General features: G+C 51.9%; 9 protein-coding genes across 9 annotated transcripts; 4 read left to right on the top strand and 5 right to left on the bottom strand.

Moving 5' to 3' along the window:
- Nucleotides 1–16: 16 nt before the first annotated feature.
- On the bottom strand, nt 17–1963 carry HD553DRAFT_353005 (uncharacterized protein; the record flags this gene model as incomplete). The annotated part of the gene is made up of 11 exons (XM_046183736.1): nt 17–307; nt 376–465; nt 539–656; nt 732–855; nt 923–958; nt 1030–1089; nt 1178–1267; nt 1339–1412; nt 1490–1529; nt 1596–1617; nt 1686–1963. 11 exons carry the CDS (start codon nt 1961–1963, stop codon nt 82–84), a joined length of 1158 nt encoding a protein of 385 aa, XP_046033065.1. The 3' UTR covers nt 17–81.
- A 1139-nt stretch (nt 1964–3102) lies between these two features.
- HD553DRAFT_364087 (uncharacterized protein) lies at nt 3103–5194 on the top strand (the record flags this gene model as incomplete). Its single annotated transcript, XM_046184042.1, has 12 exons — nt 3103–3154; nt 3228–3440; nt 3507–3532; nt 3593–3679; nt 3772–3789; nt 3896–3985; nt 4087–4150; nt 4231–4261; nt 4347–4514; nt 4596–4670; nt 4742–4865; nt 4936–5194. The coding sequence occupies 12 exons, from the start codon at nt 3103–3105 to the stop codon at nt 5083–5085; spliced, it is 1098 nt and encodes a 365-aa protein (XP_046033064.1). The 3' UTR covers nt 5086–5194.
- A 2051-nt stretch (nt 5195–7245) lies between these two features.
- HD553DRAFT_346080 (uncharacterized protein) lies at nt 7246–9570 on the bottom strand (the record flags this gene model as incomplete). Its single annotated transcript, XM_046183165.1, has 5 exons — nt 7246–7490; nt 7584–8054; nt 8139–8596; nt 8895–9116; nt 9194–9570. The coding sequence occupies 5 exons, from the start codon at nt 9568–9570 to the stop codon at nt 7246–7248; spliced, it is 1773 nt and encodes a 590-aa protein (XP_046033063.1).
- Nucleotides 9571–9815: 245 nt separating this feature from the next.
- On the bottom strand, nt 9816–13183 carry HD553DRAFT_319568 (major facilitator superfamily domain-containing protein). Its single transcript, XM_046181036.1, has 12 exons — nt 12493–13183; nt 12361–12390; nt 12031–12217; nt 11793–11910; nt 11387–11661; nt 11138–11298; nt 10944–11033; nt 10856–10881; nt 10601–10785; nt 10389–10520; nt 10180–10320; nt 9816–10103 (listed from the first exon to the last, which is right to left on the bottom strand). The coding sequence occupies exons 1-12, from the start codon at nt 12763–12765 to the stop codon at nt 9970–9972; spliced, it is 1752 nt and encodes a 583-aa protein (XP_046033062.1). The 5' UTR covers nt 12766–13183; the 3' UTR covers nt 9816–9969.
- A 1673-nt stretch (nt 13184–14856) lies between these two features.
- On the top strand, nt 14857–16323 carry HD553DRAFT_337566 (uncharacterized protein). Its single transcript, XM_046182295.1, has 3 exons — nt 14857–15311; nt 15394–15571; nt 15690–16323. The coding sequence occupies exons 1-3, from the start codon at nt 15006–15008 to the stop codon at nt 16151–16153; spliced, it is 948 nt and encodes a 315-aa protein (XP_046033061.1). The 5' UTR covers nt 14857–15005; the 3' UTR covers nt 16154–16323.
- On the bottom strand, nt 16324–18040 carry HD553DRAFT_319561 (uncharacterized protein). Its single transcript, XM_046181035.1, has 5 exons — nt 17706–18040; nt 17404–17613; nt 17108–17190; nt 16714–17035; nt 16324–16582 (listed from the first exon to the last, which is right to left on the bottom strand). The coding sequence occupies exons 1-5, from the start codon at nt 17972–17974 to the stop codon at nt 16387–16389; spliced, it is 1080 nt and encodes a 359-aa protein (XP_046033060.1). The 5' UTR covers nt 17975–18040; the 3' UTR covers nt 16324–16386.
- Nucleotides 18041–18875: 835 nt separating this feature from the next.
- Nucleotides 18876–19794, top strand: HD553DRAFT_326855 (uncharacterized protein; the record flags this gene model as incomplete). Its single annotated transcript, XM_046181744.1, has 3 exons — nt 18876–19266; nt 19471–19531; nt 19593–19794. 3 exons carry the CDS (start codon nt 18876–18878, stop codon nt 19792–19794), a joined length of 654 nt encoding a protein of 217 aa, XP_046033059.1.
- A 654-nt stretch (nt 19795–20448) lies between these two features.
- HD553DRAFT_319560 (uncharacterized protein) lies at nt 20449–22239 on the top strand. Its single transcript, XM_046181034.1, has 6 exons — nt 20449–20790; nt 20925–21245; nt 21347–21413; nt 21550–21568; nt 21718–21888; nt 21972–22239. The coding sequence occupies exons 1-6, from the start codon at nt 20506–20508 to the stop codon at nt 22018–22020; spliced, it is 912 nt and encodes a 303-aa protein (XP_046033058.1). The 5' UTR covers nt 20449–20505; the 3' UTR covers nt 22021–22239.
- A 417-nt stretch (nt 22240–22656) lies between these two features.
- HD553DRAFT_319556 (uncharacterized protein) lies at nt 22657–26455 on the bottom strand. The gene is made up of 9 exons (XM_046181033.1): nt 26114–26455; nt 25964–26001; nt 24858–25886; nt 24487–24777; nt 24273–24395; nt 23949–24211; nt 23628–23881; nt 23334–23549; nt 22657–23244 (listed from the first exon to the last, which is right to left on the bottom strand). Exons 1-9 carry the CDS (start codon nt 26228–26230, stop codon nt 23128–23130), a joined length of 2448 nt encoding a protein of 815 aa, XP_046033057.1. The 5' UTR covers nt 26231–26455; the 3' UTR covers nt 22657–23127.

Here is a 26455-nt window from a genome sequence, read left to right as displayed (position 1 = left end):
TTGGCAAGACAACGCTGGGAAAGATTCCTTCCATAGTCCCAAAAACCTCGATCCTGTGCCTGCCCTGATACAACGACGACGCTACTTGTAATCCTCCTCGGACGACCTCGTCGTCGACCTGTGCGATCTAATGGAGCCCGGCTCGTCTTTGAAGTGCACGAACTCTCCCTTGTACTCGACGAGGTTGTTGGTAGAATCGGAAGGATAATGGCGCTCCAAGCCGAGATCGAAATCGTTGTTGTAGGCGTCGTGTCGGCTTCGACCACCGTGCTTGGACAAGGCGCCGAGCTGGAGTACAGCGGGATTCCTGCAAAGGTGAATGAATGCATCTTAGACCGTTGCACTTTGCTAGACTTTATGATAGGTTCGACTCACATCCTGCCGTCCAACGCAGAGTGCCTCTTGTTGTCATCTCCGGAGCCGTAAAAGTTCTCGATCCTGGCTGCTTCGGCGATGCTGGCATGGCTACGCGAAGGCCATTCCATCATCGTCAATCGCGATACTTCGAGTGACCTCACAATCCCGATCTGCGACTCACTGGTTCAGAACATGCAGGATGCAGATCACGTACAGCTTGGACGACAGGATCATGGATGGGACTGCCGAGTCGACCCTTCCAGAGATGGTGAACATGAAGAACACAAACAAGGAGAAGACTGAATCGCCCCGGAACCGACAGAATAGAAGATGAGACCAACAAGAACCGCCCGTACAATATACGAGATGCTTACCGGTCGGGAGGGCCAAGCTTTCGGCAGCGACCAAGAGACTCATGGAGACCGGTGATTTACGGAATCCAACCAGTTTTCCCGAACGCTTGAAGCCCCAGATGGTAAGGATAGTTCCGCTGAGGTTCTGCCGAACGTCAATGGAGGACGAAGGTTAGCTTGAAAAGGATGACAGGTTTTTTTAAAGGACTTACCATAGCAGCATGCGAATATACGCTGATCCTCATCGCCTATGTGGAAAGTGCCGCTCGGATCAGATTTCCGAACAACTTGATTTTAACTCTCGGTTCCCGAGACTCACTAAGATCCAGAGCGGTCTGGCGGCAGAGGCCATCATCGTCTTGTCCCTGGCAACTTCGGCCTACAATCGAACGTCGCATCGTAAATCACTTCAGCTTCGAATATGCTAACGGGATTGGACCGGCACGGACGAGATAAAGACGACTCACAGTCAACATGCCCATCGACGTTCCGAATACCGTAGCGCCCGTTAGTAAGACTGCGAGGATGTACCAGTTCCTTTTATAAAGCTTGAAGATCTGCAACAGATGCACGTATATCAGCATGCGCTGCAGACTCGATCAAATGATGGAAAGAAGGGAAGACCAACCCGGATACTCCAATAGACATGAACCGGGGTTACCAGCAGTACACCGAGGATGTAGAAGGCCATATAGAATCGACCTGCGAAGCGGGATATAGACACGATCCTTGTGAGCTTGTGTAAACGACATCTTCGATGCGTGTGTTACAAGACTGACCGTCATAGATCTCGTGGTACGACCCGAATTGTACGACGAGCTGCAACAAGACCGGCTATCGTCAGAATTCGCTGTCAAGCGGGATGAGGGACACCTAGGTGCTTACAGCTTTCGTCGTCCATATCCATCTAAAATGCAAAATCCCAAGACCAATCAGTCAAGCTCCCTCCTCAATAGTAGTCCTTCCGGAACTCACAGGTTGATCGTCGTCCCCAAACTGATTAAGACCATCGAAAATATAAACCCTCTCAACGGCCACCTCTGAAACCCTTCCGACCGTCTGTTCTGGTGTGACGTGTAATAGGATACCGTCATTATCCCCCCCAACCCTAAAAGGAAAGAATCGACGGGGACCGGCAAGCAGAGACCTCCTAGGAAACGAAAGGGGTCGGATTTGACCAGTGGTCCGAGGTAGAAGTCGAGCTGTTCGGTCGACATCTGGTTGAAGATGAGGGAAGAGGAGAGGTCGGTCATGGTGGATGTCTAAGATGAGAGGTTGAGATGCGTAGGTATCACGAGAACCGAATGGTTGCTGCGAGGGATGAACTGTTGGCCCGTGCTTCCCCACCTGGCCCATAGCGACTTCAGGTTGGATCCTTATATTGACCGTCATCGGGCGGGAGCTACATGGCAGATAGGGCCTCCTCTTTTTTTCTCCTTCTTGATCAGCGCACAGATCACGGAGAATACGATCGAGATCGATGAGATCGAGATCACATAGCTCGTCGGTCCGGGACGAGCGGGTCGAACCCAAGTTATGGGGGACCGGAGCGCAAGCCACGCCTGTCTGTCTAGCAGGATTGATCATTCCACGCCATAGCCGCATGTTCGACATGCTCTGCACCCGCTTCCGAAACGTAGAAATTCCATTCAAACCCCTTCTTTCTTCGTTTACGTTTCTCGGCGTTTTTTCCATCGCATAGCCTACCGAACGGCAGGCCGAAGTGGCTCATGTCATCCCATCATACAATCGATCAATCAAAAAAGGTAAAACGATCTAGATCTGATCGCGTAGCCGTCGAAAGGCAGGGCGGAAGCAAACCAAGTCACAGGGACCCGTCGAGCCGGGTCGTCCGAGTTTGAGCTTGGTGTCGAAACGTAATCGATCGAATTGAACCATGAAGGGAGAGAAAGTTCTCAATTAGAACCCCTGAGAGTCCCCGAGCCTCGTGCCCGGTCGCTTGCTGGTCGGATCAGTCCAGTACGCGGAAGAATCGAAATTCATGTTTCATCAATCCCCCTCGATCCACCGGGGCTTGGCACGGCGCGGGGCTGACGGGTGGCGTGCGCGTTCCCGTGTCTCGCCCGAACCTACCACTTGCCATCATTTCGATCAGCGATACGAAGGCACTTTTCTCGATGACCATGATCCGCGGAAAAATCGTTCGAAGTACAGGAGACGGGGAGGGGACAGGAATTTCGAGGATGAGATCTAACACGAGGTGCAGTACTGGGATAGTATATAGGACGACCGATACATTCGAGGTCCACCTCGGGCTATCGCCTGTCATCATGCCATACATCGTCATCCCTATCGACCTAGTAGTCCTGATTGCATTGTCGCGCAGCCTCGCCATCGCACAGACTCACACCTCGAGACTTCTCCTCTCACCATGTCTGACTCGGTCTTCACCCCCGAGGCACTCGCCAACAGCACATTCACCGGTAAATACTTTCCTCAAGACGCTCGTCTAGCAAAACTTATTAACGAAAACGCGTCCCATCTTTACTCATACAGACCAAATCCTAACGATCGCGCTGACGGGAAAAGAAGTCCGGACCCTCGCACCCATCTACATCCCTCTCCCGCTCAATGCGCTCTTGTTGGGGATCTTGACGTGGATGGTAGGGAAATATTTCATGGTCTACGGCAAGACGGATTCGAGGATGACGAAAGGGCTGGTGGTGAGCTTGATGTTGTTGGGGATGGCTACTACGGGGACGGTCTGCAGTGAGTAGAGGGCGAGTTCTAAAATTCGAGACTTGGTGAGATCGAGCTGAGAGCTTTACGTGATAGCTTGGACGTTTAGCGTCTTCATCAAGGTGAGCAGCATTGAATGATAGTTTCTTGATATCGCTAGCTAATACTTGAGAATTCGATAGTACTACGGACATTGGTACCCGATGTTCCAGAGTCGTTATATCGTACCCCTGTACGGACTCGGAGGATTTCAGTTCGCTATTACAAGTGTGAGTTTGTACCGTCCGATCGAAACCATCTTGCCTTGAAGTGCTCGGAGACTCACATGGAATTTCGACCGGTATTCGCTCGGACTGCTTAGACGTGGTATGCCCACAAAGTGAGTCAAGTCCGCAAAAGGCGATAAAACACGTTTACCTCTACGCGACATTAGCTGACGTAAAGATTCTTGTGTCCTGTCAAATCCGTCTTTCCACGTATCGCAGGCCTGGAGGTTATACAACAACCGTTGGTGGGTTCCTACGATCATCCTATTCTTCTCCGCCGTCAGTCTCTCAGCGGCGATCGGAACGATGGTGAGTGCCCTGACAGTAGCCGAGTTGATCGTATTGTGCAACGTTAAAAGTAGCTCACACGGCTTGCGATATTTCGAACCTTGCGGATGTTCAATTCATAGGTCAGCTTGGGTAGCGTGGAGAGTATTTTGCAGGTTAGGGATGATATGCGGACTCGGGTCTTCTGTGAGTCTCGCTTGTTGGACTCTGGAAGACGACTGAGATTAAGCATATTTCCCTGCACTTTCAATGTACTCGTACCGTAGCTTGTACCTACATTTTCGGGACCATCTTGTCGTAAGTCCAACTTCATTGCCCCTGGACACGCTGTCGTGAATCTAACCGTCGCTGACCGAGGGGGAACGATGACGACGATTGCTAGGGATCTCTTGATTACCGGTCTGATCCTCAACAAGCTCATCCGATCAAAGACCGGTTGGTCGCAGACGGACGCGCTCATCTCGAAACTCGCAATCATGACCATGGAGTCACAAGCGCCACCGACCTTGTTTTGTCTCGTCGTTGCGGTCCACTTTTCCGTCACCTTCTCGTGAGCCGAACCGGAATACGCCGGTGCTTCGTAGCGGTCGTGGCTGACTCTCTGTTTGAACCGGTTCGGATCGATTATCAGGAACGAGCTAGCGTACCCTTACTTGATGTTATCGGGGAACGTGTATGCCATTTCGATGCTTTACTCGCTGAACTCGTAAGTTCCGACGTATCTATCTCTGCACCGATATAAATAGCTAATATGCCCGCCCGCGTTCCCATCCGCAGCCGAGCCGACTTCAGGGATCCGTACGCGATTGAAAAGACCAGGAACGAGGCGAATACGTACCAGGATCGATCGAGGATCGGAGAACTTACGCAGGTTCGGGTCAACGTTGAGACTCATGTCGAGGTGAGATCCACGATCATGTTTCAAGTGCAGGTACAAGTGTACTGATGAAAGTTTTCGCTTTTGTTTGCAGGTCTCGGATATGCCAGTTCTCGAAGAGAGGAAACGACATGCCGGTCTTCGTGATGACGATAGCGTCGAAGAGTTCGAGATGGACAAGATCTCGGGGACTGTGGACGAAGAGAATGAGCGATACAAGGAGACGACGATCAATCTTGTGTAATCGATATGGGGCTTGTAAAGGGGTTCGAGGCGTGGCTTTTGAGGTTACTTGTTGAGGTATAGATAGGATCAAGTGCTCGTCATGTCGAAAGACGGTATTTCGTTTGAGGGTATGTCGAGGTCAAAATCACTCCAAGCTACTCCCCTGTACCCAACTACGGAGACGTGATGGCTTTTTCATGAGAACGTGGGCCATCGTCCTTTCCAATGGCTCCTGATTTCCTTGAGCGTCTGAAGTGCGAGCTCGTTAGAAATATGCGCTTGCCGCGCTCGACTCGGCTTTGCAAAATCCAGTATTTCTAACGAGCCGAATATGAATGGATGCGGTATCGGCGCAACCTTTTCTTAATGCTGGCAACAGCGATAGTCGCTGTGAAATGAATACTTTCTCAAGCACGACTGCAAAACGGATAGCCCTGCGTAGGAGTTTGCCGTCCCATTTCACTGATCTGTATTTGCAGGTCAAAGCGGAATCTGGGACCAGACAACAGATCTTGGGGTCTAGCACGATAAATAGGTGGTTAGCTTGGACATAGCTTTCGGTATTCTCAGGTGGTTAGCCACACCAGCTAGAACAGACATTGTCAAGGAGGTCTGAGTAATATGGGGTTCACTGGCTTGTGGTGATACAGGTTGGATTCGGGGCATTCGGCCGTTGATGTCTTGTCTGTCTGGGCTGCTTTAATAGACCATGGTCACCTCAGACGGAGTACTCGCCGCAAGACAGTGCAATACCTCTTGAACCTCGGGCAAGTATCCTTTGGGGGAGGCAACAAGAGAATTACATCTTTGCATACATCGTTATTGTCGATATTGCCGCCCTCACAGTCTTACAAGGGGCGAACATCTTGAGCAGCGGAATGCCATGCTTCATACTGGCATCCGTAGGGATCGATCATCCGCCTCTATTGGGCAGGGAGACACTAGGTACTTCCGATGCGACTATCTTCCACAGGGAAGCCGGCGTCGCTCAGAGAGGAAGTGCTAAATATACTGCCCACAAACAACGACTCATGATTTCTGGATCAGTAACCATACCAGAGTCTTGGGTTTGATTGAACAAACGGTTTGAGGAGTTGTATTCGAAACATCACAGTTACCGCTCAAAATTAGCTTCCTCTGCTTGACCGCCATAACCTATTTAGGTCGTATAAAAACCATCTCGATGTGAGTGTGATCGAAGGTCTAATCAAAGATCTCACTCTGAGTAAGAGCTGAGGGCGAACATCAGAGAGGTACAATTTAAGAGTCGTGCAGGGGCCGAGCATCAATGGTTCTGCAACGAAAAAGGGGCTACGTTCGAAGTGGCTTATTGCAGGGGAAGATCGCCCGCTGATTGAACCTATGCACACTTGATTATGGACATGATTTCAAATTTCAAAAATCGCTCAAGAGTCGCTACAATGGTTCAATGGTAGAATAACCGCCTTCCATCTTAACATGGGTGTTCGACCCTAACCCCTAACCCATCCGTTCCCACAAAGGCGGACTTTGATGAGCCCAAAGGACCCGTTCTGAGCCTCTCTGCGTCCGTCGAGGCGATGAGAATCCAAATGGCGACAAAGGAACAGGTTGAGGCAGTGGCGACTAGAGAACAGGTCGAGGCGATGACGGAACAGGTCGATGATCTTGTTACCACCGTTGATACCCTCGCCTATAACACCAAGGCTCGTTACTGTAACAAGAAGAGGACCGATAAGGGCACAGCTCTCTTGTCTCTGAAGGACAAAGATGGTGGTCTCATGGACATCAATCAGGCCAGTCAACTTTGTGGTATCCGTAAGCCCCCGCTCCATGTTTAACCTTGGTTGCAGGGTGTGGACTTTTGTAATCACAATCTCCGCAATGATATGGACGAGGGCCTATGTGAAGCAATGACCCTAAGCTACTTTTTAGCGCCCTAAGCCGCACGAGGAGTCAAACAGAGGTACTTAGGATGGTTGACCGGTGTTTGATTCACCGTTGTTGCCTTTTTTTTACAGCTGGTCCGCCTACATATGGGTTCGATTCACAATCCGTTGTTCAACTGCGGGATGACCAGTATAACATAGACTCTGAGACTCATGTTCGGCAGCCTGCGTATCGCACTCCTCTTGATCGTGGTATGGCCTGATGATATATATACATGTGTTCAATGATCGCGACTTGCGGCATGACACCCTCAGCAGATCACGACCGAGTTCGTAAACATATCATACCCCAAGCCCTCCTCATCCTCATCCTCTCTACTCCTCCCAACCGCTTCCCCTTCATCGTCCGACGGATCCGGCCAATCTTCTTCATCCGTATCCTCGGAATCGTCCGACTCGGCGTCGGGATCCAGACGTGCTTCTCGGACCTTACGGAACGCGTCTTCGAGGTCTGATAGGGCTAGGTTGTAGAGACGGTCCAGGATCATCCATTGGCCTGTCCGATGGGGAATGTCACCACGTATACTCGGATTAGCTTACATGCGGATTCGGCATACATATTAGGAGCGGCCGCCGAGACTGAACTTACCTCGCAGGTAATGACCGTTTTGCGCCTGAACCCTCGCCCTGACCTGCGTCCCGACTACGGCCTGTTCGTTCTTCTTCTTCTTCCTCCTCAACGCCGATTGCGCATTACTGGCAAACAATTTCGCCAACACCAACATCGCTTTCGTCTCCTTCCTCGCCGCGTATACACACGCTTCGAACCTCATGGAATCCGAAGACGTCGGCACCTGAGAGGCGGCGACGAGTTGATCGATTGACATGCGTTGATGATCCTTGCACCCCATCAAGATCCGGATGAGACGGAAGAGGTCATCAGGAATGTCTTCATCCAGAGCGATCCAGAATTGTCGGTCGACGGATAGACCGGTCGCTTCGAGCTCGGCTTGTTCGGAAGCGGGGAGCGTACCACCTTCGATCTTGAGACCGGTAGAGGCGAGGTCGTCCGGGTTATCATGGAAGGTCATCCCGTAGCCCAGTAGGAACTCGCCGTTGGCTGCAGAAAGTCCAGCAAAACGCAATGATCAGCTTCTCCATGCCTTTTTGGTCCAATGCGATAAACCCGCCTCGGGCGACTCACTCCTAGGTCCATAATTCTTGAAAACCTGTTCCCCGCTCTTCAACTCCCTCTTGATACAGAACACCAGCTCATGCTTCTCTGCCTCCCCTACCTGCCCCACTTCCCCTACTTGCTCCATTTGCCCCGTCTGATCTTGTCTGTTCGCTTTTGCCTTTGACTTCCCCTTCCCCTTCCCTTTGCTCTTTCCTGGTTTCTTGCTCGGTCCCGCCAAGCCCGATCCCATATTCAATCCCCATCCCAACGGCCTGGTCGTCCAGCCGACCGACTCTTCCTCGGAATGATTTAGCAAGTCCAATCCAGGTACAAGGACAGGATAACTGGTCGAACGTCTATTGTTGGAGACGTAATCCGAACTGGCGTACAAGTCTTGATTCGAGTTCGTCTTCGGTGGAAGCGGTTTCTTCTTGTTCTTCGTTTTGGCGAGGGAGGTGTGAGGTGGGATGGTCATATTGTACGAACTGGATGGAGGACCGGTGTCCGACCCGGAAATTGAATGTGAGTTGGAGGTTGAGCTTGAAGGTTCGGGTTTGGGTTCGTTCAGATGGTCAAGGAGAGATGAAGGAAAGGTCCGGGATGTTAATTGTCCGTTGGCTAATAACCACCGGGACCTGCAATGCCAACGACAACGCAATTTCGACGCAAATTCACACACAATCAGCCTCGAAACTCCAGCAAAAAAAAAAACAAGCTCCAACTTGTAAAGAACACCCAAGTCCGCATCAGAAACCCAGGTCTCAGATCCGAGAGGAGACTCACCAACTAAAACTTCCCCTCAACCCCGCATACCTCCCCTGACAGACCTCCTTCCGTGCCGCTTCCCACTCTTCCCGCCATACACCTTCCCAATCGATCATGACCTTTTCCATCTCGGTACCCTTGATGAGTTCTTTCTCTTCTTGGGTGTAAAAGAATGGTGTGAGGATCTCGGAGGAGGTAGGGAGGATCTGGGTGTAGGGTAGGTGTGGGAGACGAGGGAGTCTATGACAGAGGCAGGTGAGATATAGTGCTGGTATCAGCGAGGTCCCTACTTTTTGAGAGGATACGTCAGGACTTACGAAGCCATAACTTCGGGATCCTCCATCCCGATCAGATGTAGAGTCAGATAGCTGACCACCCACTGCCGTTCATTCAACCTGACCTTCCTCAGCGAAGCCGGGCAATTCTGGCTAAACCTCACATATCTCCTACAGCTCGCCGGAGTGATCGCCAGATCCAACGGACATGTGACGAGCGTATCATACTGATCCGTATTTGATGGCGGAGGAACAGGCAGGGGGATATCCCGGGTGGCCATGACGTGGAAACCGAATTCCTCGGTATGGTGCAGTTTGACGTGGGGTGACCAGGTCCCGCCGTTCTCTTTGAACCAGGTGAGGAAGGCTTCGGACCTCTGTATTGGGGTCAAAGTTGGTGGGGCTATTGTTTTTGACATGGTCAGGGATGAGTTAGGTTGTATGTCCACTCGTAATCCACATGCGACAGGAGACTCAGCTCATGCAGCTCACGCACCTTTGAAACGATTACAAAAAGTTGAGAGATTGCCGAGATTGTCAACCTTCACTCGAGGTCGATCAAGGGATCAAGGGATCAAGGGAGGTGGAGGTCAAGAGGGTGGAGGAAGAGGAAGGGGGAAAGGGCGACGCGCAAATAAAGCGGAAGTGATCCATGATCACGTTCCATCGATGAAACACCACCACGACAATTGTACATGCAGTCAAAACGTATACCATCTAGTCGGACATCTCTGTGCATACGACTAGATCTCAATACTTTCGCCCGCCTACATGTGAATGGAACGCATTGAACACCCTCCATCGAGCAGCTCTTTACTTTACACCTTCTCACTGGCTCGATGACCATCATCCGCACCCGTCTCCGAAGCACTACCTCGATCGATAGCGACATCACCCGGATCATCCGGCGACATGGCCATCCGACGCATAGCGATCGGGACTAACACCCCAGCTATCAGGACATCGACACAACAGAGGAGCCATCTCAGTACTGATCATTGCCAATTGTTCCAGCCGCGAGCACTCACCGAACAAGCTCAAAGCCGCCAAGATCCAGGACGCCCGTTGAAGGCCGTACAAGTAGCTCGAAGGCGGAAAAGACGGTTCGTCATAAGCCGCCCCATCCACATTTATCCCTGCTCGACGAGCATTCTTCTCGGCTATATAACCTGTCGATCGTCAAACGCTTCGAGCCATCAGTAAGCGTCGTAAAACCCGTCAACGGGATTAGACTTGCGTAATCCGATCGTCCCCACGGACGGTCCGAGCGAGAACCCAAGCTGGATGAACGTGCCGTAGAGACCTCCCGCTAAGCCTGCACGAGCACCCGTCATCATCTTGGTGGTGTAAATCAAGCCCGCCGAACCGGCTATAGGTACAAGGTATGAACCAGAATTCAATATGTAAGCTCGAACGATGCTAAGCTCGCCCTTCGCTAGACTTACTCACCACAGTCTGCTCCGAGCACCGTCAACATCTGACTGAAGAACGTGTACGTCCAGTACGATGCGCCGACGGGCACGACGGCGAACAAGATCAGCGATATGCCTGTCGAGATGGCACCCGTCGTCAAGATCCATTGAGGCGAGATCCTGTTTGCGATGAGTCCAATGACGATGTTGCAGGTAATCCCGCTGAGTTTATTACGTCCGCCTGATCAGGATAAGCCCCAAAGGCTTCAAGCAGTTCAACGCAGGAACTTACACTATTGGACCTGGCAAGAAGTGAAGCTATCACAAAAGCATGCTCAGCTCATTTGCCGGTCCTTGATCATTCACAGTGAGGGACTTACAGCAGTCTTGTCGAGAGGAAGCTTAAGGTACACCTCGAGGTAGAGCGTGAACAGGAACATGAACCCTGCGTATCCAGCGAAACACAACATCTACCAAGAGGAATCAACCAAGTCCTTTGTGAGCTTGCAATTCGTCGATATAACCACAACAGCAAATTTCACATGGAGAGGCACTGTTCGTCAAAAGGACTCACAGCGACGAGGAATAAGAGCGAGACCCTGCCCTTGTCCAACGCGAACACGCCGAGCGGAACCAACGGTTTGATTGTGATGCTTTCCCGTCGCTCGATGTACCACTGCCAGATCGCAAACAGGCCGAGCATGACGAAGCCGAGGATGAACAGAACGACGATGTCTGCGGTCAAGGTAATACACCTGATCAGCCTATTCTTGACCCGTTCGACAGAATCTGGAAACGAAGGCGCCAATGGAACCCGACTCACAAGGCGTACCCCAACCTTTCTTCGCGCCCGGAGCTACGGCCAAGACGTAGAACAAGAGGACCAGGCCCGTGATGGAGAGCAAAGCGCCGATCCAGTCGATGTTCTTTAACACGCGCAACCTTTCCTTCCAATTTCGACGTCGTGCATGTTGTCCTTCTGAGTCAGTGGAGTGACCTCCAGCTTCCCCTGACGGTTCGGGAAGGAAGAGGAAGACCGCGAGAGTGGTTGCACCGGTCAGACCCGTGACGAGGTAGAAATACCTGTGCCAATCCTGCCTGCGGAATATCGTCATGATGTTCGCACGTGGAACAAAGGGCATTCATCACGAACAAAAAGGCAAACGAAGCCAAGATTCAGCGATCTCAAGCATGAGAAGTCAGCCAATCTCAACCTTACCATTACTCACTCAGCGACAAATCCACTAGCCAGCAAGCTGAATGCTCCACCTGTCGGCCATGCGGCGACGTAGATCGCTTGAGCCAACGTTCGGCCGGTTCCTTCTGGGTAGATCTGGACGATCATCGCTGCAAACCCCATAAAAAGTAGGTCTATCAGCATAAGAATGATATCATGTTGCGACCTAGACCTCGGGGTCGTAACGGACATCAAAGTCGAGACCGGAACCTTCCTCAAGCAGAACTCACGGTACCCAGCCACAGTCCCCAGAGCGCTCCCCAACCCACTAACCCCTCTAGTGAAGAACAACAACTCTTTCGTCCTAACAAAACAAGCTCCCAGGGAAGCTACGGTCAAAAGCCCCATCCCTGCCAGACAGGTCGGTTTGCCGCCGTACGTATCGGCTATGGTACCGGATATCAGGCAGAGGGTGCCCTGAGGTGGTATTGTAGTATAGTATGGATTGGATTAGGTCAAGTTAGGTTGGAGAGCGGAGGGAGGTGAAAGAGGGGGGTGACTTGAGAGTCGTTAGTGGTGTTCATCGAACAACTGAGCGGACGAGGGGGCAGAAGACTTACGAGCGGGATGTAGAACGAAGTACTGAGCCACTTTTTTTTTGGTAACATCCAGTCGCACAGAAAGTAAAGTCGACGTATCAGTATCAATACAACGACATTTTCAAATCCCGTATAGAGCCACCAGAGACTCACCTGCAACTCGCTCGTCCCGAACCCCAAATCTTCCTGGATCTTCGGCCCTATCAACGTAGTGCCCGCCCCGAAAGAATTGACCATCCCGAGGATGACGATGATGGACATGTAGAAGGTCTCTTTCACAACGGAGGGAGGTGGTGGAGATACCGGTTTCGGAGATGGAGGAGAAGGTGGGGAGGATATCGGTGGAGATGCTGAAGGTGCTAACGGCGACGGTAAGGCAGAAGGGTAGGTACCGAGCGCCGGTTCCGGGCTCGGCTTTCGGTCCATCTTTGCGAGGTGTTTTGTACTAGGCTACCCGAGATGGCTATAATCCCGTTGATGATCGAAGTCTGTCGTTCTTCGGACAATTCTCCGCGATCAAATTTTGCTGGATGTCGTATCGATCACGATTTGAGGTCCAGAGGAAAGGCGTAGATCGTCCGTGTACACAGCGGAGTTGTCCTGATCACGAAATCCAACAGACCGTCGTCCACCTTTATCCCTCCCTCTTATGATCCTCGACTTGTTCTCGGGCCAGAGATTATCATGCACGATCCATAACGACCTGTCATTTTTCGTAAAGTCCTTTGAGTCCTTAGGGCATGCCTTCCTTTCGGTCCTTTGTTCTCTCGGATCATAGCTAACGAATATGTAGGACATCCTATGGGACCAACTCGGCCTCGAATGCTTGGTATAGGATCATAGGGACTCGAGATACGGGCACTTGGACACAAAAAGACGTGGGTTGTGTTTGTATCGCATGCGATGTCCTCTACCCCTGTTCGGATCTTTGACCAGAGACTTGTCGCGAACCTGGCAAACCTCGATCAGACCTGAACGCCGAGGTCGATCGCATACCCGGGATCTTCCAGAGTGAAATCTTGAACGATCAGCGAATGGGATATAAGATAGGACTCTAGTTTCCGATAACAAGACGCTCGACGTGGATGGTGACATCGAGTACGACGCTGACGACGGCAAGATGGATATCGTCCAAGTCCGGATGTATGGCACGGAGGATGACATCGCCACACATCAGGAAGGGAAAGGGCAAGGTCGAGGCATCCGCTGCTTTCACCTCATCTTGTCCACTTAGATAGATCAGCCAGGGCCCGCGGATTTTAAGGGTCGGTAAGAAGGCGGCGTGAGAACGTCGCTCAGAACAAGAAAGTTATAAGTGAAGGGATCGAAATACTGCAAAAGGACGATGGAACACTTACCGATCAGAGTGATTGGGCGTAAAGAACAGCTGGGCCATGGTACGACTCGTTTGGGGTGCACCGTTCTGTCGGACCATACCTGTGTAATACCCTCCAATTATGGGACCTAAACAACTCGTCTAGTTTGATTCATCTTGTGAAACGACCTGGAACATCCGGACGGACGATCGGTCCGGGTTCGGGCCTGGACTCTGATCCAGACTGTTTGGAAATATAAGACCGATGTACATGGGTTGATCTGATGAGACTCACAAGCCAGTCGGTGAAGAGCTTGATCTCGTTCTCGTCCCGGTCTCCTTCATTCTCGCTCTCGTCAATATTCGCCTTAATTCCAGCCTCTGTTGGAGGCTGTGCTTGTACACTCTGCCTCCACTTGCCAAATCGATTCGGTTCTAGAGGGATGGGGTCTCTCGCCAAAATGTCAGGTCCTGGGTTAGCAGGCATAGCACTGGAGGCGCTTTGCATATGGGGATTCATTAGTAAGTCAAAATAGCAGGACTGGTGCATATTGATCTAGACTGATGAACTGATGCCTTACGCAGGAATGGGCCATATCAAAGTCATCATCCTGGGGCTAGCCACCAATCTTGCTTCGTGGGTATGGCCTATTCTGAATGCAGATGAGAGGGACTATGCTATCTTGAAACAGATTTTAGTCACTCTTCCTATCCTTGGAGCTATCACCATGAGCCAAGTGAACTTTCCTGATGGGATGAGGTCTATGAGGGCCATCATCTCGTCACACTCGTCGAAGTATCAGATTGTGCAGTCGCTCCTTATCGACCTCTGCGATTCGAGGTGCAGTTGCTTGTAAAGCTTACCTCTGGAGTCCAGGCGACGTCGTCTTCCCTGCCGAAATTCCGCGTTTTCGGTCGAAAGGTAGAGAGGGATGACGCGCAGCATTTTAGGGCAAGACGTTTTTTATTCAGGGTGCAGTTATGCGACACGAGTTTACCTCAGAGTCCAGGCGACATGGTTGAAATCCTTGAAAAGTCCGACACCCGTTGATCCGATGAAACGCAACAGAACAGAAACGGTACCTGAAAATCGGAAAATGACCCGAGGATCGGTCAAGTCCGGCGGCCGAAAGGTCGACCTCGGGAGTTAGGGGGTCGGGATTCGAGTCAGTGTAGTTTCGACAAAGTTGCGTTTCGAGTCATCTTTCTCGGACCATGTGATACCTCTTGAGCCATTATATAGGGCATATAAGTATCTATTAAGCCGGTGCGAATGACCTAGACGACAGATCGTTCATCTTCTCCCGCAAGATCCGAAACATAGCACAGAAAGACTATAGAGTATAGCGTCATGTTCACCCCACACCCCAACTTCTACCAGCCCCCTCCTCCTACCCCCAAGATCCCCTTCGAAGCACACCTTCAAACCCCTCCGTCGGAGTACGATCACAACTTTTCCGGCGGCCCCATCTACACCCTGTCTACCGACAAGCTCGTCTTGGTCCCTTTCGTCCCGAGCTTACACGCCAAGCAGTATTACCACGACGTCAAGGACTATGGAGAGACGTTGTTGAAGTTCATGCCTTATCCGAGGAGATTGGATGAGAGCCTGGATGCGTTGTGTGAGGTTTACGAGAGGACCATTCGGAGTCTACCTGTAGGTCCACCTTTCTCTCTTTCAGTTGGCGATGTGTGCTACCACGGAAGAGCTAAATAGGATATCGGCCTTATCTTCGTAGGGCTCTTGCCTATGGGCCATCTTCGACATAACCCGTCTGGACTCCCCCGAAAAGCTGAAAGAAGTGGAAGATGTCGGAAGCGTCCATCCTCTCCCTGAAGGACACCCTCCGTTGAACACGTTTGCCGGGGTGATGGGGATTTTGAACGTTGATCGGGATATGTGCGTTGGAGAGCTCGGTAAGTCTATCTACTTCGCATAGGGCTCTGGGATGACATATATATTTTCAGACTCATGTGCTGGGGCCGAACCTATCGATTCCCGTGCTGATCTGCCTGCTTGATCTCTGGCGTCTAGGACACGTCCTCATCCTCCCCCGAGCTCAGAAGACGCACGTAACTTCCCATGCGATCGCGCTCTTGCAACACTACGCCCTGGACCATCCTTACATGGCTACCTGGTCCACCTCCGAAGACAAGTTCGTCTACCCAGACATCACCAGTAACCCCACTCCGGCATCCCTCTCCGCCCCGTTCACCGCCGATGCAGGTGGACCTCCTCGCGGACTAGGTTTGAGGAGGTTTCAATGGCAAGCCCACCACCTTAACAACCCATCCACCCGCCTAGCCCAAAGAATGGGTTTCAAGGAAGAAGGTAGAGTTCGGATGCAGAGGGTCGCTCCCGGTGGTGGGGAAGAGGGGAGAGAAGGGGACGGAGGGAAGACGGGGAGCAGGACGAGTTGGGTTGGGAGTGTTACGTGGAGGGATTGGGAGGAAGGGGGTGTAAGGGAAGAGGTTGGGAGGCAGGTCGCTAGGCGGTAATCTGATCGAGGGTTGGGAGATTGAGATTAGAGAACGGGCGTGAAACAAGCGCTCAGACGGTGGGAAAGGAAAATCGGCGCATTACATAGAATAGTCAGAACCGTGACTCGGGAGTCGATAAATAATAGTATAGACAGAATATCGCATACGATAAGACGCGATACAAACGAACCTCATCTCATCTTATCGTCCATGCTCGGCTGTGAACGCTTTCCACCCGTTTCCCTCCAGTCTCAGTCCTTCTTCAACTCCTCGACGAAATCCCTCACCGCATCCTCATAACCAGTCTCCCTACTATCCACCTGGAAACCCAACGCTTCGACCGCGGACGAGTCGTAGTCCCCCGCCCAGGTCTCGCAGATGGCGATGACGGCGGGGTCTTTGGAGTAGGATACCAAGGAGGTGGCCTTGTCCCCGCCGAATTTTTGGCTGTATTGTGAGTGAGGGATGGGATATCGGGCGATGTGATGGTAGATTGAAATTTGAGACAGGGAGAGGCAAGCGGAATGAATGGAGATGAGCTACAAGTTCTGGGTATATACCACCCCCAGCCGACTTACAGCGCATCCAAGATGACCCTGGTATTAATCTTGATCCCCGGCAAATTCATCGTCCTCAACTTCCCCACCCTCCCAACGACCTCCTCGTCGCTCAGCCCCATCGCATAGGCAATGTTCCTGACGACCGTCTTTGTCCTCGTCACATAGATCCCCATTTCCTCCAAGATCGGGTCTTCAGGGGAAGAGGCGATGGGGCAGACGGCGGGTTGACCTTGGAGCGGTTCGCGGATGAGGGAGGAGATGAATGAGGATGCTGCGGAGGAGGGGGCGCCGGTCCGGACGCAGACTGTTGGGAGGCGGACGGTACGGGCCGCTAGGAAGCCTGCGAGTGGAAAGGAGGGGGTTGGGTTGGGTTTTGGTATACATACACTGTGGGAGCGTCGTAAAGGCTCACCTTTCCGAGCGTGATCATAGACAATCATCTCAATGACGTTCTTACACACCCCATAGCTCGTCTCGGGGATCAAGGGCGTGTCCCTAAACATCGTCCGAAGAGACCCATACATACCACCGGTTTGTGATCAACCGGTACGACCGCAGGCAGGACCAAGACCAGGACGAAAACCACAATCACGCGGACAAAGACAGGCAAGCGAAGAAGATTTAAGAGGAAAAGAAATGTATCAGCTCGATCGCCTTATTGAACTATTGCTGCTCGAACGCTCAACGCTTGAATTCAACTGTACTCACTCAGGGACGACCGTACTACTCGGCGTAGCCTTCTCCCCTCCATAGACAGCCAGACTGCTCACGTTCACATAAACGGGCTTGACACTTTCTCCGCCTCGAGATTGTTTTTGGGCGTGCTCGGTGGTCGCGGCGATCAAGTTGAGGTGCGAATAGAGGTTGATCGCGTACCCTAGGGTAAAGTCTTTTTCGGATTGGCCGGACATGATCCCGCTGTTTTCATAGTATTATATCAAAAAAAAAAAAAATGAGGCCGCGTATCAATGGTCTGCGTTTTGAGGATCGTCTCAGGTACGACGACTTACTGTAAAGCGAAAACCCCCTGGACAGGCCCATACCCGAACAAACTCCCCACCTGCTCCTTATCCGCCAAGTCCACAGCTACAGCTACCAACTTCTCTTCATCCTCGATCCCATAAGTAGGCGGACGGTGGATATCGGTGGTGATCAGTCTCAAGTGGGGGTGGTCAGCGAGGAGGAGCTGGACGAGCTTGCGGCCCACGAAGCCGGAGGCGCCGGTTATCAGCACGGTCTTGATATGGGTTGGGAAGGTGAGGGCAGAGTTGGAGGACATGGTGTGAGTGAGGTATGTGTAGAGCTGTAATCAATGGTACTGGTCAAGTTAGTTGCTTAGTTGCAGTTAGTTACGTTGTGTAATAGCTGTTAGTTGCTTGAATGTAGGTCGTGCTAGATCCCAAAGAGCCCCTCGACGACGACTCTCGCTGGCGAGTTCGGGAATTCGGATCGGCGTTCGGAAGCAAATCTCAACCGACTTCGGCCCGGGGTCATGGTCCGATCTTCCGATGATCGCCGAGGTGTCTAGTCGAGAAGATCGAATATTCGTTTCTTGTCAGATGGCGGCAAGCGCGTTTTCGACCTCAGCCTCGAGCCCGGACGACATCGTCTTCGGGTCGGCTGTCTCGATAGTTAAACTGGACTCTTTGAACGGTCGATAATTGTCTACTAAAGTCAATTTCGTGGCTGTGTACAATCACCTGCTGCGGTGCCATCCGCTGGAACACGTGCGAGCTAATTAGGATTGTATCATTCCGTTCTGCTGCTTGCAGGGCTAGCGAGATACTATGCCGAAATTCGTTATACCCCTAGAATTGATCACGTACTATGCTATCCTTCCATGACAGTACGAAGAATGCTGGACTATTTCACATTGTCTACGTTCATGTGACGAAGTGACTGGCGTGCTGCTCACATGGATCTAGGCTTCCTTTGTTCTATCTCAACCTACTCCGCCTCCCCTTTCAAGCTCGTCGAGACAAAAAGCCAAACTTTTCGAAGCCATAGGCCTAGATCTGAATACTACATAGGCGGCAGGATAAAATATCCAGGCATCGGCTTCCGATTCATCACGATATCAACCTCGAACCGTCATCAGAAATACACCGATCGTAGCGTTCTACCTCTTTCACTCTACGCACCACTACGACCCATATCCAAAGTACAGTACACTCTCAGCCATGATACATACGGCAAAGGACTTAGGGATCTATGAATCTCTCTGCTACCGTATCCGGGAGATCGATTACCATAACCGCGAAATCATTGGTGACCTCTACCTCGATGCCGATGAATCTATAGGGGAAGGCTTCGTCGATCGCATTTGTAATACGGACGAAAGGATCGATGAGCCGAATCTCGATCAGGGCGGCCTCAAATGGCATTTGGAAGTCAACGTATATCCCGTCAAGAAGGGAGATCGAGTCGACGTGATCGACGCCATTAAAGTCTGGATCAAGGCTTGTACCTGGACTGAGCTGAGCCGAGCCGAACTAGACTCAGGCTCGGACCTGTCGAGCTCGGAAGAACCGGGTACTTCGGTTGTCACGTCCGCGCCCTCTGCCAGCGCCGGTCAGTGTTAGGTCCATACCGTCGAGAATTGCTAGTGGCCTTGGCAGACAGAAGTATTGATCACAGCAACCAGCTGGTTCAACGTGTACTACATGTATCTCCCCTGCGCCGATGTACCGATGTGATCTGACTAGAATCAAATACAATGGGCTGTTGTGCGACTGTTTAGGGTTGATCGATCTGATGTATGGCTGGCACCGATAGACGATACCAGAACTCTGATCGTCCGCGATTTTATTCCATGGTCTTGCATTCTTGCTAGCGAGTGCGTATATGGTGCAATTAACTCTTGAAAGTAACTATAGATGCGATCGCTGTCCCTGTAGCGTGACCTACCTCGGGACAGATCGAAGATCACGCAGTTTCCCGCTTAGCGAAGGATACGGAAGCTACAGACCTCGTCACGCTCAATCAGAGAACTTGGCGCAGACTTGCAAAGAAGCTCGACAATGCCTAACCCCTAACCCAGACGTTGTACTTATAGAAGCCCTGCTTTCACTTGCGATTGGACATGAAACCGAGATCTAGATTCTTTATGATCTTCCCGCTTGTAATTGTGACTATGAGTGACGACCAGCTGGGATCTGACGGCGTGTCTCGTGTCAATCTTCCGACTAGGTGCACCAAATAATGCATTTTCATTGTAGCAAGTCCCAAAGTGCATCAGCTTCATACTAACAGACCCTTTCCCAGACTTTCCACGTTCGAGCGATTGGACTTCCACCTGAACCTTACGTGCGGCCACCAATAATCATTCTGATCCCTCACCTTGAACGAATCAATCCGATGTAGATCGAGCATGGCTTGTATCGGTTCCATCACAGCCCGTCCTGCCATGATTTAGTCGGGATGTCCGTGCATCAGTCGCGCGGTCACCAATCGGATCTAGCGTTATTTCAGATACGAGTATGAAAATCTGACTCTTTCAACTGAATCATACTATGCCTGCAAAGTGCGACGGGCAGGGCGTGATTGTCAATGCTTTCGTCGCGAAAGAGCAGACCTGAAACGTGACGCGGAAGTAACACCCGGAAGCTAATCTATCGATCCGCGTCGCCTCTCTTGACCGCATCGGGTCGAGATCGATGATGTCATCCATCCATTTAATCTGTTTCGTCAGCACCTGGAGAGTCTTGTCGATCCATCGAGGACAATCAACTAACTCGACATCCTCAACCTCTTCTCATCCATCACCATCTACATTTCAAAACAGATAAACTAACACACATATCCTCGACCATGTCCGCCCTCCCACCTTCCTACGATACGGCCATCCATCAACCCGGCCAGCACGACCAACAACAACCACCCGCCCATGGCCAGCAACACCACCATCAGCACGTCGCGGCTTTCGAGGAAGATTGGTCCAGTTCCTCCGACGAGTCCGATTCCGGGCACGCTCGGGTCCCCGGGACAAAGACCAAGCGTCGTCAGCCTACCAAGGAGGAGATCGAGGAGAGGATGAGTATCGATGATGAGGAGAGGGAGTTGCCAGAGGGTTGGACGAGGTGTTTCGACAAGGAGGTGAGCGAGGCTTTCGGCAGGAGATGAGGTTACGAGCGATCCGAGGATGGACTTTGGCTGACCTTGCTTTTATTTTTTTCTGCTTTGTCCGTCTATTCTTGTTCTTCTATCACCCTGATAACTCTCCACTCCAGTCGGGCCACGCATTCTACGTAGACACCCGCTCCAAACCCCCCCGCTCGATCTGGCAGCACCCCTACGACGACCCCACCTACCTCCAATCACTCCCCGACACGCACCCTGCCAACCCAAACTCTACCGAAGCCAAGCAAGCTAAAGCCAAGTATGACGAGATGATGGACAAGGCCCGGAAGGAAAGGGAGATGAAGCAGCAGGAGAAGAGGAGCGCAGGAGGAAAGTTGAAGGATAAGTTGTTGGGGAGTACGAAGGCGGAGAGGGAGGAGAAGAGGAGGAGGAAGGCGGCGCTGAGGGCCAAGCAGGAGGAGGAAGAGAGGGTCAGTCTCATCATATCTCACGTTCTCTTGATTTTGGAAACGCGATCGTCGTGGCGACTGACACCTTGAACTCTTTTCTTTTCCCTTCGGGGACTTTGTAGAAAGCCCGCCAGAAATACCTGGAACGACGAGCCGCCTTGATGAAACAACAAGGACTCGGTGGGGATTGTAAGTTGCCCGTCACATCATCTTGATCTTGATCTCGATCTTGATGTTTGTCTGTTCATCGTGCCTGTTTTACTTTACTGACGCTGATGTGAATACTCGGTCCCGTCTCTGTTTTGCCGGGATGGTATTGGTTCAGCTTATCTTTATGCGAGAGAGTGAGTGGATCCTTCCCATCCCTCACATGACAACTTCTGGTATTTCTAGGCGGAAGGCTAACGTCGCCCCTTTTATCATCCCTTGCTTTGCTTTGTGCTTACCTTACCGCCCGAAATCGATCTCCGAATTCATCTCGCAACCAAACCAGCCCCTACGCGTACTCCCGCCCCTCCTACCCTTACTCTCGATACGGCGGAGGTTACGGAGGCGGGATGTACGGAGGGAGCATGTACGGCCCTCGGTACGGGTACGGTGGAGGGGTAGGGATGCCGTTGGGAGGCGGGTACGGGTATGGGAGGATGGGTGGCGGCATGGGAATGTGAGTCTGCGCGGCGCTCTCCTCCTGCTCTCAATGATGGGGAGATAAGTTCTGATGGTTATGCTCGTTTCGGAATCATCTAGGGGACTGCCGTTGCTCGGAGGAATGTTACTCGGGGGCGCCTTGTTCTAGGCTCCTCGTCTCATCAAGCCTGACAACCCGTCATGTCGATATCGGAAGTTGAACTCGAACCCGTTGAGATCCGCGACCGGGTCGTATGTCGGGAAACGCTTTAATATGCTCCTAAAAAAATCGGAACTGTGAAAAGAAGAACAAAATGTGGATGTAGTGATTTATGAGATGTACAGTACAGTGTATCAGCCCGGCTTATGGAACGTAATAAGACAGAAACGATGGGTGGGTACCAATTCTGAGCGAGGCGCGCAGGCGAGAGATCTCGATCAAGCCAGCGATCACAATCGAAATCCGGAAGTCTTCGAGCTGTATCGGCGCACAGTACAGTGCAGCAAGCCAATTTAGTTGGGAAGACACGAATATCAGCCATGCGATTGAAATGCCATAAAAAAGCTCACCCGGGCTCAAAAGAAGCGGGATACCATACCATACCATACCGTGATTTGACTAAACCGATAAGAGCAACAACGAGCTGTGAGAGCAGAATCGCCGCAAACAAGAGTATCGCCAAAAATAAGAAAAAAAGCGCTCGAGATGCGGGGGACAGGAAGCAAGAGTATTCCCAGGGGAATGGTGCGACAGACGGGTCCCGGCCAGCTGCCAGGTCTGCCCATGGATAGTTTTCAAAACAGAGTGACGGTGCGAGCGACGAAGACGGTATGAGGGGCTCTTCTTGTGGATGTCCTTGATCGTCTTTTCGCCTCCTCAAGCCCTAGGCGGGCACAATCGAGCTTATACTCCACGCTCTAAATAACCCTATGACTTGGATATGACTGAATCTCGACCCCTGAAACGCGAAACATTGACCCAGCTCGAGCCCGATCAGGTCATGTCGATAGGCGTCGATTGCAGGGTTCCCACCCTTCGTGTTCGTTGTTGTACATTGACACGGATCTCGCATGCTCGTCATCATGACCCGTGTGACATACAGTGCGATTCATAAAATTCCTGCTTTGAATTCTTTATTGTTGTTGCCCCGCATCGGGCGGAAGACCCGCTACAGCCGGTGTATATCCAGACCACCCGAAATCCTCAATATTAGGCAGGAAATGATCCGGTAACCTATTCAATCCCGAAACAGCAACAGCAAGATCGGGATCGAAATCAATATACACGCCGGAACAACGGCAAAGCTCTGAGTGGGACTTGCCATTCCTCAAAGTCTTGCAGCAGGTCTGCCCAGTTCAACTGTCCTATTCCCGATACGCTATCCGCAAGATCCTAGGATTTCGCAGAAGATCGCAGTGACCGAAGTTCGGTATCAGCATGACGCCCTCATCGCCTCTCGCAACGAAACCTTATCAGCCCACCTGTTGCCCTCCATCCGTCCCATCACCAAGGGAGGGATCCACATCCCGATCATCTGCTTTTCCCCTCGTAGCCGCAACCTGAGCGAGGTCGGCGAAGAATCGGGCAGAATGCATGATCGGCCGGGACTTTTTCGCGGCGTCCTGGTATACCTCGCTTAGATCGGTGAGGACTAGGACGACTTCGTCGGCCATGTGGTCGGTCATCCCAGCCAGTTTCTGCGGTCAAGGAGCAAGGGGAAAGGAGATGATCAACCAAGTTTCTGGCAGAGCGTCACGCCTGAATCAAGGGCTTACCTTGGCCAATAGGTAAGCGGACTTGGCGATCTTGAAAGACACCACATCGGGAGCCCAGAGCAGGATTCCCGCCGGGGCGAGGTCGCTGATGACATAGCGTAATATCTCCAGTGCCCGAGAAAGCATGTTGGCAAATAGCTCGAGTCTGCCCTTAAACGCCGTTACGCGTGTCATCCATTCGGTGATGTCGAATTGCGTAGTCAAGTTGTAAAAGACCAGGAAAGTCCTCGAAACGGGGTGGAGAGGAGCCGGGGCTGCAGCGTGCACAAAAAGAAGGTTGAGACGGTAGGAGTGCTTCGAGTTGAAAGCGAGGAGACGTACGATCATCGCTCAACCAACACCTAGCCCATGCATGCGACTCGTTCTGCACGTTCGAAGCCAAAAAGGACGAGGTTGTATTGTCCAACTCAGTAGTTCCGGTCCCGTGTAAAAGGTGTGCGATAGCTTCGCTCTGCGGGTAAGAAGCTGCGAGCATCCCGTCGGCGTAGGTGTATACTTGCGGGTGGTCCACGAGCCATTCAGGGAGCTGCCAGATAACCTCGACGCCGATCATCGATTGCGTTCGTCCATGAAGCATGAACATGCTGCAAAAACAGGACGTCAATAATGGCGGCGCCAAGAAAAAGCGATCACTGTGACGCTTACGTTCGGTCAAACAAGGCCAATTGACGGAACGTCCTCTCCTTGTTCAACTGTTCCCTAGCCGCAAGCGGGTCGTCTGATAACGGCCTCACCGGCGCTTCATGGAGGCCGAGTTCATACGCCGCCCTACCCGTTGCGAACGGCAGAGGTTTAGCAAAGAGCAGCAATCGTAAGGTCATCGACGTCGGCGACCTTTGGCTCCGCGCTTCATACTGACCTGATCGCGTATCCGACCCTGAGCCAAGATCGGTGATCCGTCGGTTCTTTCCAGACGCTCAATAGACTCAAGCTCTGACATAGACCTATCTCAACTTCCCCTGACATGAACGCCTGAGCAAGGAGGACATTGGCGCATTCGAAGAATGCCGGATAGATCGAGGAGCGATAGACAAATGTTGTCACGGCGAGGATGGTGACATGGAGAAGTGGGGATGTTCGAAGACAATATTGAGGGGTGTGGAGGGACGGGTCGAGCAGAGCGATAAAGGCGTTTAGATTGTCAAAGAACCTGCGAAGAAACACCAAATGAACATATGTCCGCGTCAGGGTGGTCACTTCATGCCGGATAGGACGTGTCCGTCGGCTCACTGCTGATAGAGAATGTGGACGTCATCTCCTTGTAACCACTTGTCTGTGACTCGCTGTACCATCCTCCTAGGCAACTCCCGGTCCGTTAACGTGTCCACCAGGGTGTCATACTCGTCTCCGACTCCTGTCCGATCGTTGTTACTACCCTCGTCGTCATCGCTCCGGCTCCCGTCAATATCTCCTCCAACGTCCAACTTCCGCTTTTTACTTTTCCTCGGGTCCTGGTCCGTCCGCTCAGTATCCTTCCCCTTGGCCGTCGTGGTCGCATCCAGATCGACCCTTCCATTTGGCCCGATAACGCTGTTTCCAGGTCTATCTCCACCTCCTTTCCGTGACGCTCTTGCATCCGCTGGGACCCCACTTCTACTTCCACTTCCACCGACGCGCATCTCCCTAAGCGTCGTATCCAGATCCAACGGATAAGCCGTCCTCGTAACCGGATGCAAAAACTCTGTATCCCCATCGGCAACATCTTGAGGTAACAACGTTCGATGTTTCCAGACCCTATGAGCTTCCGGGTGTCCGAGTCTCGTTACGCCCGAATAGCCTTGGCCAGAGTGAGAGGATTGCGGGGGGTGCAGGAAGGCAAGGCGATCCGAGGGAGAGTGGGAGTGGATGGAGTGGATGGATCGAGGAGAGCTGATGTGTGATCTAGTTTCCAGGTTCAAGTTGAAGCTGTTATTCGGGTTATTGTTGGTAGAGGTGGCAGTATAGTTCGGGTTGAGGACGTGCGGATATTGTTGATGGTGATGTTGATGTTGTCCAACCTGAAGAGGCGGGCTCGTCAGAACAGGGTATGCCGATCTAGGTATCGTAGATGATGACGACGAAGAGGCGTTGATCAGAGGGGGTCGGGTTTGGTCGAGGTCGAAGCCAGACCCTGAATCATGATTGGAAGAGGAAGGGACAGCATCGGGCTTGACATCCGTATTGGGGTTAGGTCCAGGTCCTGGTAGCGTCTGGTTCAACCTTCCCTCCAGCTCTTCGATCTTCTGTTGTAGCGACCGGATATAGCTTGTCGTAGAGAGCCTGAGCGATGACATCCAGGGGTGAGCTTCACCGTAGAAAAGTAGGATTCTGCTGTGGGAGTAGACCGCTCGACTCACTCGGAATAAACGCAGGAGGTCCCGAGTCTCACACAACGCTAAGTCACGTAAAGCACGTCCACCACCAGATCACCTGTCATCAGTCTCAAAGGATCAACAGAGTCTGAGAGGAGAAGAGGATGAGGAGGAGTGGTCAACAACTGTACTTACGTCGCACCCTTTGCCCTCATTTGTGACGATACATTTCCGCTTCTTCTCTTTGCACCGATCACAAGCCGTCGTCGTGCGTTTCCCCGATGCCGCCGCCGCACCTTCCGTAGATTCCATGATGTACTCTGCTGTTCAGATGGCCGACTAGATTGTTTGATTATGATCCCAGACCTGGCCAGATAGTCTGCAGATATAGGAGTTCGCCGGGTGATAGGCAAGGAAGGCTTCGAGGATCATCTCTCGCTCTCTCGCTGATAGTAGCAAGTCGAAACGGTTGGCGACGAGTCCATGGTCAGTTTAACAGTTTCAAGTGCCAGAGGCATCGAATGGCGCGACTCCCTG

This window comes from Filobasidium floriforme (genome assembly GCF_021052385.1).
Source record: "Filobasidium floriforme strain CBS 6241 chromosome Unknown HD553scaffold_27, whole genome shotgun sequence".
NCBI classification, from domain to species: domain Eukaryota; kingdom Fungi; phylum Basidiomycota; class Tremellomycetes; order Filobasidiales; family Filobasidiaceae; genus Filobasidium; species Filobasidium floriforme.
This window is presented reverse-complemented; position numbering and strand designations above follow the sequence as displayed.